The 12002-nt window shown below is 37.5% G+C and overlaps 1 protein-coding gene across 28 annotated transcripts in view; it reads right to left on the bottom strand.

The window, feature by feature from the left end:
• Nucleotides 1–12002, bottom strand: part of KLF12 (Kruppel like factor 12) — a 534319-nt gene that overhangs the window by 29889 nt on the left and 492428 nt on the right. For all 28 annotated transcript variants that reach the window (XM_044927244.2, XM_044927239.2, XM_044927243.2 and 25 more), the window contains one exon: nucleotides 689–846. In XM_044927244.2, coding sequence (XP_044783179.1) covers nucleotides 689–846 — 158 coding nt within the window. The remainder of the gene's footprint in view (nucleotides 1–688; nucleotides 847–12002) is intronic.

Here is a 12002-nt window from a genome sequence, read left to right as displayed (position 1 = left end):
GGATGGATGGGGTGAATAGAGAGCTAAGTGAAGAACCACCGGCTTCTTTCTTGGGAGGGTGAATCGGTGGGAGGGTAGATGTGTTGGGTGAATGGATGGTGACAAAGCCGGCGAGTCACTTGTGATCTCAATTTCCTTCTTTGCAAACTATGAATATAAAAAATCCTCTCCATATACAAAAAAATACCAGTGAGAATCAAATGGAATCATGGGGAAATACAGTTTTCAACTCCTGGCAGTGTTATGTATATGTCAATCTTATTTCATGTTGTTGTTGCTGTTTATCAGTTTGGTTATTTGGGGGATGAGATCAAGGGGAGAAAAACATGATCTAAGTGGTGGTGAAAATGCTAACTTTAAGAGAAGAAAATGATTTTATTCAGCTTGTTTTGTATGTTACGTGGACATTTTAAAACCTAGACAAGCATTAAGTGGCAACTCTGACTATGAAAAAGTCTAGACCACTGGGTTCACACTAATATAAGTCCTTAAGACACAGAAAAAATACTTCTTTGTTTCTAAATTTCACTAAGACTTAAGCCTTTTTCGACTAAGAGAGGGAATGCACTCTGCTCAGACATGATGGGTGAGCACAGAACACTCCAGCACACCCAGGGGTCAGAAGTCAAGCAGCCGGCCCTGTCTGGACTCAGTGACCCTCAGGTGAGAAGCCCTGCAGAGCTGTTACCTGTATGTGTCCTTCGATGAGCCTTCAGGTGAGAACTTTTTGTATACACTTTGTTGCAGCCCTCAAAATCACATCTGTGGATACGCCGTTTTCTCGAGTCTGGGGATTCAGACCTTCTCTGGCGTCTTGTGCTCTCAATACTAAATGGTGAGATTGAACTGGAAAAAGAGAAAGTAGATTTAAATGGTGAGCAAACACAGCATCCTGTTTGGTTCCCGTGCCGTGAGACCTGAGGCTCACAGTCTGCAACTTCATACAGACTCGAGGCCCCAGGTCCACGTTACGGCTGTCACTTTCTGGGACACGTTTCATTGCTTAATCTCGAAGGCGGGCAGCTTGACCTATTTTTGATGAAACACTCCTCGGGAGAGGAAAACATGCTTAAAATAACAACAGAATGAAAAAAGCGAAAAAGTAAATGAAAGCAGTGGTGAATGAGTAGACCTCCATCATCAAAAGAAATTATCCGGTGGTGGTAAAATTATCGCCTAAAGTTCTGAACTTGTGAAGACACTTAACAGAGAATATTTTAGGAAGACCTGCTACTGACAAATGACAAAATGAATGCATTTAATAAGTAACATGAGGGTCTGAATTGCATGTGACAACACATAAAATCATGTAAAACCACAATGTACATTTCAAAACAAGTGAGGTTGGGCCAAAAGAAATGACATCAGTACATCAATAACATGACTCATGACAAGCTATTTTGGTTCTGCAAAATGCACCTGACATTTAACTCTTCCCGTTGGTAGTTTTTCACGGTGAAGAATCAAGTGCATTGTATTTAAAGATTAGCTGTACCACATTATGAAAAAAAGTTTTAACTATGAAATTTGGCCCTGACTTGTACATTGTTTAATCTTAATGCCACAGTAGAAAAACAGGATTAGTTTGTAATGTCAGGTAACAGATTAACATGTACTTCTTCCAACATTAATCTCTTTTGATTGAGATAGAAATGAAGAATATGACTCATTTTTTTAAGTTATTCATGAAGTTCTTTAAAGTTACAGTGAAATACAATAAAAAAGCAATCACTCATACTCCTACTATAAAAGATTTACCACTATTAATACTTTGACATTATTTTCTTTCAGCTTTTCCAGGTTTCAGAGTTTTTTAAAATTACTTTTTATGAATAAATCAGTCCTCAAAAAAACTGAACACTACAGATAAAGATAACTTTCCCCCTCTTTCTTCCATCATTGTCCTGATCCCTTGTCCTCCCAGGCAAAATCTCTATCATCAGTTTTCTACAAATCCTTTCAATTCTTTTAAATTATGCTTACTGGTATCTGCATTCATGGAAACTCATTATACTGTGTTTTTAAAGAGACATATAGATAAAAGGCTGTTCACATCATTCTGCAAATTGTTCCACACTTGACTTTTGCTCACTCGACACTGAGGATCTGAGCTCTGTATATACTGATACAAACACAGTGGTTTGTTCATTTGAAGTGCTATATGCCATAGTGCATGGATCCTAAGATGAATCTTTTCATATTTCAATGTCTCTAACTCAGGATGCCTCTGACATTTGATGGCTGGTCATGGTTTAATTGATTTATTTTATCTTTCTCAGCGGTGTATTTTATAATAGATGGTGTTTTAATCTACCTAGATCAGGAGTTGGTAAACTGTTTCTATAAAAGGCTGGATAGTGAGTATTTTGCCCTAGAGTCATACAGTCTATGTTGTGACAAATCAACCCTGCAACTGTAGCATGAAAGCAGCTATAGGTAAATATGAGTATAAATAAAACAAATGAGTGTGCCTATGTTCTAATAAAACTTTATTTACAAAACAAATAGTGGGCAGCATTTGATCCATGGGCTATAACTGGTTAATACTTGACTCAGATGAAATATGGGAGTAGTCCAATGAACATTCATTCCAGAGTTTAAAAATCCATTTCCTAAGTGATGGACATATAGATTTATTTCTAATATTTTACTGCAACATTGCTCCAGTAAACTTTAAAATGTCTCCTTCCATATGGTGGTGGTGGCTTAGTTGCTAAGTCATGTCCAATTCCTGCAACATTTTGGACTGTAGCCCGCCAGGCTCCTCTGTCCATGGGATTTCCCTGGCAAGAACAGTGGAGTGGGTTGCCCTTCCCTTTGCCAGGGGATCTTCCTGACCCAGGGATTGAACTCGGGTCTCCTGCATTGCAGGCGGACTCTTTACCGACTGAGCCACCCAAGTTCTCAAAGCATCTTTTCACTTGTACAAGTAACAGATTCAGTAGCCAATGCTTTATATTATTAGCTAAGATCAAATATAAATGACATTTATCTGCCTGTATCTTAAACAGTTTTGTGCAAGATTTCTATGAAGTTGAAGGAAAGAATATATGGGATGGCTAAGCCACTTTTTCAGCCTTCTTATCACTCAATGAGGCTTTGTGGTTTTCCACATCATTGACTCAGTTGTAGGGATTGGAGCTTGGTTGTGAAAAGAGTCAAAACAGTGTGACTGGTCTTTCCCATGAGAGAAGGGCTTTAGTCACTCCCAACAAGGTATGTTCTGGCATAGGGTGTGATTCTTGTGAACAAATTGACTCTATATGTGATAATAAGGCAACAGTAATTCACTTCTTGACTATTTAGTCATAAAAACAAATATGGATCTTGTCACTGGGGGCCTCACAAATAGAAACTTTCGTGTTGTGGTATGTTTTACACCTTTCAAATCGAGAATATGACATGGTATTTATGTCCCTCAAGTTATAACATAAAGCCTATAGTAAGAACATTTTGTTTTGTACAATGCTTTCTATGCATTTTATGTTGTGTATGCTTTCTATGCATTGTGTGTTGTGGTATGTTTTACACCTTTCAAATCGAGAATATGACGTGGTATTTATGTCCCTCAAGTTATAACATAAAGCCTATAGTAAGAACATTTTGTTTTGTACAATGCGTTCTATGCATCTATGCATCTATACAGAAGTCTAAACGTAACTAAGCATAATCACACACACATATTGCTTGGCCTGTTGGTTTTAGCTATTTATTCTGCTATGTGTTCATATATGCAGAGAAAAGTAAAAAAATAAACCTAAAATCAATACCCAGTAACTACTAAGCAAGTCTATAAGGGACCAAGGAGGTAATGCTGCTATACAGTCAGCCACTGGACTATATGGTGGGCAGGGAAGAAAAGCAGGGCTACAGAATGGCAGGGAACCACTTCACTCAGATTTCTGAATGTACATCAAAATTGAAGACATGTTCGGTGGATGGCCTTAATGCGCTACAAACTTCATACCGCAGTTTTCCTCATTTTAAAGTGAAATGTTTTAGGACATTATAAAGAACAACTATCTAAAGATATCTGCATGATGATGATAAAAATAAGAGGTATGTGCATTGAATAAATGGACCCAACCAAGCTAACCTTAAAATGGTATTCAATGGGTAAGACTTCCCCTGGTTCCCCTTTTTAAATGGCAGAGATACCCTCAGATGTCACAGAACCTTATGCTAGCCTGTACCTTTCAAACAAGAACTACTTATTTGATATCTTTGTGGAAAGGCAGGTAAATGGGGCTGAAGTAAAAAATAATCAGAAATGCAAACGAGCTTCAAGAACACAGGAAGAGGAGAGGAAAACCCAAGTCCACGGAGGACTGCTGCTGTACACGGCCCACAGCACGACCCTGGGGTTGGCGGACATGGTAGCTGGGAGGTAACTAGACTGGGTGTTTGGCCACGCCAAGTCCACGGCAGGAAATCTGATAGTTAAGATGCTGGTACCAAGAACTTTTGGGTCTCTGGAGCCAAGAACATTGTGGGCATTCAAGAAATGTTTGCTAAATAGAATGACTGAATAGTTGGATGGATGAATGGATTAATGTATTAAGTCAGGTATTCTTAATTCAATATAATCAACTAATTAATTAGCCTTTAATTGGCTAATTAATCCTCACCAGGATCCTTTGACTTCAAGTCTTCTGATAGTGCTTACTCAATTCCTTACTCTTTCATTTCCCTGTTTCAAATTTTATTTTTTTCATAATACATATATTTTATTGAGGTACAGTTGATTTAAATGTTTCAGGTGCACGGCAAGGTGATTCAATTATACACATATTGTTTTTCAGATTATTTTCCATTATAGGTTATTACAAAATATTGACTGTAGTTCCCTGTGCTATACAGTAAAACTTTGTTGCTTGTTGCATATCTATTTTTTTTGTTTCATATTTTAAATGCTGTAATATACAAAGTGGTGACTGAATACCAGGGATTCTGGGTAACCATTAAAATCATGTTCCCATGAGTGTCTTGGTTTTTTGCTCTAACTTGAAGAGAATGCCATTCTAAAGCATGGCTTACAATTAAAATTTTCAGTGAAATTAATATATTCTGCCCTTTCTATGCTTTCTGAGCCACGTGCCCTTTGTTTCCACAGCTTCTAAGGTATCCCCACATGCATGCACACTGACCTGTGTGCTTCAAAAGTTGGCCTCGTTCTGAAGAATGGAAATGTGCAAAAAACTACTGCCTATGCCAGCAGAAGATTCTTCCAATAATCCTTAGTAATAAGCTTGGAATGATGAAAATGGTCGGGACCATTCAGCAACTGAACACAGTCGCTAGTGTGTTCCCAGACATTGCACTAAACACATCCACACAGTTCATAAATAATAACTAAAGGCCCACTCCCTTCCCCAGAAGGTTAGACCATTTAGAGAAGTGAATGAACGCCCGAGGGGGCCTCACAGGCACTCCGTCGTAATAATTAGATGGAGAGAGAACAAATGAGTGAATCACGCCTTCAGTGACACAATAGTCCCACTTGGAATGGTAAGTTAAATTAGAACGAAACCCAGAGAGGCTCGAAAAGTCACATCCAAGAACAGCTCTATTTAAATAGAAGGCACCACACAGCTGCCATGAAAGGAATGAAGGTTAACTGTAATCAGCAGGTAATAAAGGCCATTTGTCACGTGTGACCCGAGAGCAGTGAGACGCCCTTCACTGAAATTGGAGTTTCTACAGGAGTTAAAAAGAAAAAGCCAGGACAATCTTTAAAGACTGGGACGAGGACACACACATCCTAAATTTTATTTTATTTTTTTTTCCATTTGTTGCTTTTTCTTTTTTCTTTTTTTTTTTTAACTTTACTATATTGTATTGGAAATTTTAAAATGAGCAGAAAACAGAGGGATGGAAGGTCCTTCAGCAAATTCACACACATCATCTCAACAGAGCATCAAGGAGGAGGACTGAGGATAACAATGAGAGCCGACACTGCCAGAATGCCTGCCGTGGGCCAGGCACTGCTCTAAGTGCTTTAAGCTTCAAAGTAGCTCTTGGAGGTCAATATTATTAGTACCCTTAGTTTACAGATGAGGAAACCGAGGCAAAGGGAGGTTAAGATCAAGGCCAAAACAGAGTGGGTGACCACACCAGAATCTTAACCCAAAGGCTGGACACCAGAATCCACCTGAGTTATTATGTTCTACTCACTCAGGTATTTAGGAATATAAACCACATCTAATAAAAGATGCATGCCTAAATGCATGCTAAGGCACTTTAGTCGCGTCCGACTCTATGCAAAGCCAGGGACTGGAGACCGCCAGGCTCCTCTGTCCATGGGATTCTCCAGGCAAGGATACTGGAATGGTGCCATTCCTTCCTCCAGGAGAATCTTCCTGACCCAGAGATTGAAGCTGCATCTCTTAGGTCTCTAGCACTGGCTGGCATGTTCTTTACCACTAGTACCACCTGGGAAGCCCCATAAAAGATAAAAAAGCAACAAAATAACCTGAATCATTTAAATTTCCCCTCTAATCCTATTATAGAAAACAACAGTACATAAAAGCATTCTTAAATGTAGCCTGCTATGATAAAGCATACACTTTACTTCTGAGAATTTTAAACTATTTTATAAATACTGCCAGTAGAGATACACAGTGTAATTGCTTACTATTAATCTACCTTAAAAATACTTTCTTAACTTTGTAAAATACATATCTTTCCAGGGAAATGTTTTTGAAGATTGAGTTTGGCAGTGATATGCGATTAAGTCTTCCTCAACCATCAAGACCAGAGAACTTGTTCCTTTCCTGCCATCTTTGTTTATTTACAATGGTACCAGAGAGTGTTTAGAGTTAGTTGCACAACAGAGTTACCTTAAGGGAAGGGGGCACATTCAGTTTTAAGAGTATATTTTCTACTGTTTTCCAAAGCTTGCTTTAAAATGATTTTCAATAGAATGTAAATATCACCTACGGGAATTCTGAATCAGCTGCTGCCGCAGAATAGACGGAAGTGAGAACTACTTCCTCGTTAGTAAATCAAACACCACATTGGGAATGAAATATAGAGGCCACAAGCCAAAAAATAGAGTTGATGAGAATTTCAGTTAACCAGGAGTTACATAAATCTTAGTACTTGAGATTCTATTCATGTGGACAAGCCAGACACATGTAGGTTTTTGCAGGCTTTTTCTTAGCCAGCAGATGGCTCTCAGAAGCAGGAATCTTCCTAATTCTCTTCCATACTAGCACAGACTCTCTAGCTTCTATCAAACCATGTCAAGGTCTTCGATGGGATATTAATTAGATAAAGGGGATTATTTAGATACATTCATTATCCAGTCCCCAGAAGCGTCATTCTAAGATAGCACAAATCCACTGATTCACCTTTTTCGTTTCTGCCCATGGATTTCCCTGGTAGTTCAGGTGGTAAGGAATCTGTCTGCAATGCAGAAAAATCTGGTTCCATCCTTGGGTCAGAAACATCCCCTGGAGAAGGAAACGGCAACCCACTCTGGTATTCTTGCCTGGAGAATTCCATAGACAGAGTCTGCTGGGCTACAGTCCAGGGGGTTGCAAGAGTCAGAAGCAACCGAGTGACTAACATTTTCACTTTCATTCCTGCCCACAGCTTCCTACAGAAAACTAATTTTGAGCACACTGAAACTGTAAGATTAGAAGTTGCCAATCTTTCCAGAAGCTGTGACAAAAACATTACACCACTTTACACTCAAATTTGAATTCAATAAAAATAAATCCATTTTCACGAAATGTATAAATCAAGAGTAATACTTAGATGTCCAAAAGCTCAATCTTGGCATTTATTCAACTAGAATTTGACATTTTTTCCTACAAACAGAATATGTGCAGAATGTATGTTGAATTATTCTAATAAATAAAATACCCTACTAATTAAAAGACTGGTTCACTGGTTTACCAATGAACTTTTTGTAGGTGAGTCTGCAGATAGATTTACAGTATATCATGATTTTCCTTAAAAATAACAGCTGCTACTCAGTAATTTTAATCACTATCTAGGACCATTAAAATATTCAAAACTGTTACAGACTCTGCTGTTTTTTTGATTCATCATATTTTAGCAAGTAAGTAAGATCATAAGCCGTTTAAACAAAAGATAAAATAGATACATGGATAAATAGAAAAAGTAAATTACTAATGGCATCTGCTGTGATTTGTTATATAGTTAAACTTTTATGATGAATTCAGATTACAGGCTGAAAGAGGATTTTTTGTTAAAAAAAAAAGAGACCCATTTCAGATACACAGTTATCTATTCAAAATAGTTTCTTTGGGGGCAACACTGTATTCATTGTAAAGATTTTTTCCCATAAAATCAATTCATAATGTAGGATGGAACAAGCGCCCTGAAACAAGTATAGATTTCTGAATTATACTGGACATGGAACAGAAGACATAAAACTTGCCAAAATATTCAGAAGAACATTTCCACAAAATTTCTTCAAGAAACGTTGGGGTTTAAATTATGTTTCACGCTAGAAGTTGTAGCTCAATGGATCATTTAAGCCTTAAAAAAAACTTTCTAGGTCTGAACAGGATTAAACAATCAGAATGCCTTTAAGGCGGGTGCTGTCTTCCCCAGATTGGCACAGGCCTTACCACTGTTGCCTTATAAAGACAGCACTTTGCATTTGTCTTACAGGTGTGGTCTCTGAGCCCATCTGGATTTGAGACCCTCTAGGACTGTTCTCTTTATTTTATTAAAGATGAACTTTAAACTCAAGAATGAAGATGTGGTTATATGCATGCCTCTCTAGAAGCTGGCATATCAGCAGGTGCTGGGAAGGGTGAGGAGAAAGAAAGAGAGGAGAGAGCTGGGGGAACACAGTCCATCCCATGAGGACATTCCCAAGGGTGAACACTGGTGTTTGATATAAACACGCTAACTTTTCCATATCAGAAGGATCTTCTTATACGACAGATCTGATCATAAAGAAGTTGTACGGATGTGCACTAGGTGAGGACAATATATAATAAGACTTGGTGTTTTAAATATTAAGACATATATAAAATGTTTGAAATATGCAGTTCTTATGAGTTATTGTAATGCAATCATAAATAAACTTTTTAAGTAACCATCAACACAGCCTCCATCTATTTTATGCTCATCATTAGCAAGGTCTATGTTCCACTAGAGATTTGTTTTGTTAAAGAGCACCGAAATTATACCAGTTAATATCTGGTACTTACACTTACATAAATTATTGAAACAGTTTTTAATTACCCATACAGGGATATATAAATAACCTGGCCAAGTAGAACTCATTAGTAATATCTCACTTGCATTTTTTTTTGGCTATCTGGTACCACAAATAGGCATTTGTCCTACCATAAAATGTGTATGTATTTGAATTTTGGAAAATACCAAAAATCTTCCCATCTAATGGAGGAGATATTTTACTTGTTTTTATTTTCCTTCTTGAAACTCAACTTAATCTTTGAGTACTCTGCCAAATTGATGTTGTAAAAGTTAGAAGGTATAGAAATGTGACCCAAATTTATACCTGAAAGACATTAGAAGATCAGCAAACCAGGGCTCAAAAAGTTAATTAAACTAACCTATGCCAAACCCACACAGCTGAACAGTAGTAGAGTTGGTACTAGTCTATTTCCTGACTCTTCAAGCTAGGCTTCTCTCACTCTTCAATAAAACTGGAGAAAGAGAGAAAGAGCTATGTTATAATCTTTATTTGGTATGAAGGAAAGCCTGCTTGGCAAACCTGGAATATATACATATACATAAATTTTTTTTTCATCAGATAGTTAGAACTAAAAATCCCCACCCTATTTACGTTTTTGTTATGGCTGCCAGGAAACTCAGCCACATTAGCCTAGGGCCTAGTGTGTTTATTCCACATTCTAATGATACAAGAGTAATTCTTAAGTGTACATCCCATAAAGTTATTTCTGAACTAGGTCAAGTATTAATGATAAACAAGCAAAAGAAAACAAAAACAGAACATGCTGATCTTAAAGGAGGAAACGAAGTAAAATTTGAATCTTCATTTTTATGTGCAGACTTCTAAATTAAAGTTTTGTGATCAATAAGCTCTCATTATTATCTTTAAGGAGAAAAGAAAACAAGAATCCTATTTTTTGTTGCGGTCCCTAGGAAAAAAGCATAGGCTGTGATCTGAAAATTTACATATGAATTATAGCTTATTATCATTTATTATGCTTCTCTAGTAGCTCAGACAGTGAAGAATCTGCTTGCAATGTGGGAGACCTAGGTTCAATCCCTGGGTTGGGAAGATCCTCTGAATGGCATGGCAGCCCACTCCAGTACTCTTGCCGGGAAAATCCCATGGATGGAGGAGCCTGGTAGGCTGCAGTCCACGGGGTTGCCAAGAGTCGGACATGATTGAGTGACTTCACTTTCACTTTTCACTTTCATGCCTTGGAGAAGGCAATGGCACCCCACTCCGGTACTCTTGCCTGGAAAATCCCATGGATGGAGGAGCCTGATAGGCTGCAGTCCATGGGGTCGCTAAGAGTCGGACACGACTGAGCGACTTCCCTTTCACTTTTCACTTTCATGCATTGGAGAAGGAAACGGCAACCCACTCCAGTGTTCTTGCCTGGAGAATCTCAGGGACGGGGGAGCCTGGTGAGCTTCTGTCTATGGGGTCGCATGACTGAAGCGACTTAGCAGCAGCAGGCTACAGTCCACAGCATTGCAAAGAGTCAGACACGACTGAAGCGACTTAGTACACACACAGGAAGATTAACCTAGAATAATGTAAACCTGAAACAATGTCCAATATATCTTAAACTTGGGTTTCTTCTTCCCTTTTTTTTTTTTTTTGGTTGATATCTGTATTAAGATGTAAAAGATCTAATTCACATACCATAAAATCACCCCATAAAGTGCACGATTCAGTGGCATTCATTATATTCACAATGTTCTGGAACCATCACCTCTATCTAATTTCAAAATATTTTCATCACCCCCAAAAGGAAACTCCATGTTCATTAATGCATTCCACACACCCTCTCTTCCTAGGTCTTGCAACTACTAATCTAATTTTCTGCCTTTATGGATTTGGCTATTCTGAGTATTTAACAGAAACAGAATCATAAAATATGTGGCTTTTTGTGGCTAGCTTTGTTCCCATAAGCATAAAGTCTTAAGGTTTATCCATGTTGTTGCATGCATCAATAGTTTATTCCTATTTTTTCTTCCAGTTTTATTGAAACATAATTCATATTCAGCACTGTATAAATTTGAGGTGTACAGTATAATGAATTAATTTACATATATCATGAAATGATTAATACTTCATTCCTTTTAATAGCTGAATAGTATTTCATTATACAGACACACCATATTTTTACTCATTAGTTGATGGAAATTTGGGTTGATTTTACTTTTTGAGTATTAGGAATAATGCTGCTATGAATATCTGTTCAAGCTTTTGTGTGAACATGTGTTTTAAATTCTCTTAGCCATACACCTAGAAATGGAATTACTAGATTATATAGTAATTCTATGTTTAATATTGTGAGTTTTCAAACTGTTTTTCAAAGTGACTACACCATTTTATAATTTCACCAGCACTGTAAGAAGCTGGTGATTTCTTGTCATCGTCACCAACGCATTATGATTGTCATTTGAATTTTTGCCATTTTAGTGCATGTAAAGTGGTATCTCATTGTGGTTTTCATTCGTAATACCCCTAACAACTAATGGAGTTGAGTCTTTTCATATACTCACAGGCCATTTGTATATCTCCTTCAGAGAAATGTCTATTCAAATACTTTGCTTATTTATAAATTGAGTTGTCATTTAATTGTTGAGTTGTGAAATTTCCATATATTCTGGATGCAAGTCACTTATCAGATATATAATTTGCCAATATTTTCTCCCAATCTGTGTCTTTTCATTTTCTTGTGGTCCTTAAAGCACAAAAGTTTTAAATATTAAGTCCAATTTAACATTTCTCTAGTTGTATGTGTGTGTGTGGTTATATCTAAGAAAGCTTTACCTAAGTCTCGAAG

This window comes from Bubalus bubalis, chromosome 13 (genome assembly GCF_019923935.1).
Source record: "Bubalus bubalis isolate 160015118507 breed Murrah chromosome 13, NDDB_SH_1, whole genome shotgun sequence".
NCBI classification, from domain to species: domain Eukaryota; kingdom Metazoa; phylum Chordata; class Mammalia; order Artiodactyla; family Bovidae; genus Bubalus; species Bubalus bubalis.
The sequence above is the reverse complement of the archived record's forward strand: the minus strand, read 5'-3'. Positions and strand labels throughout refer to the sequence as shown.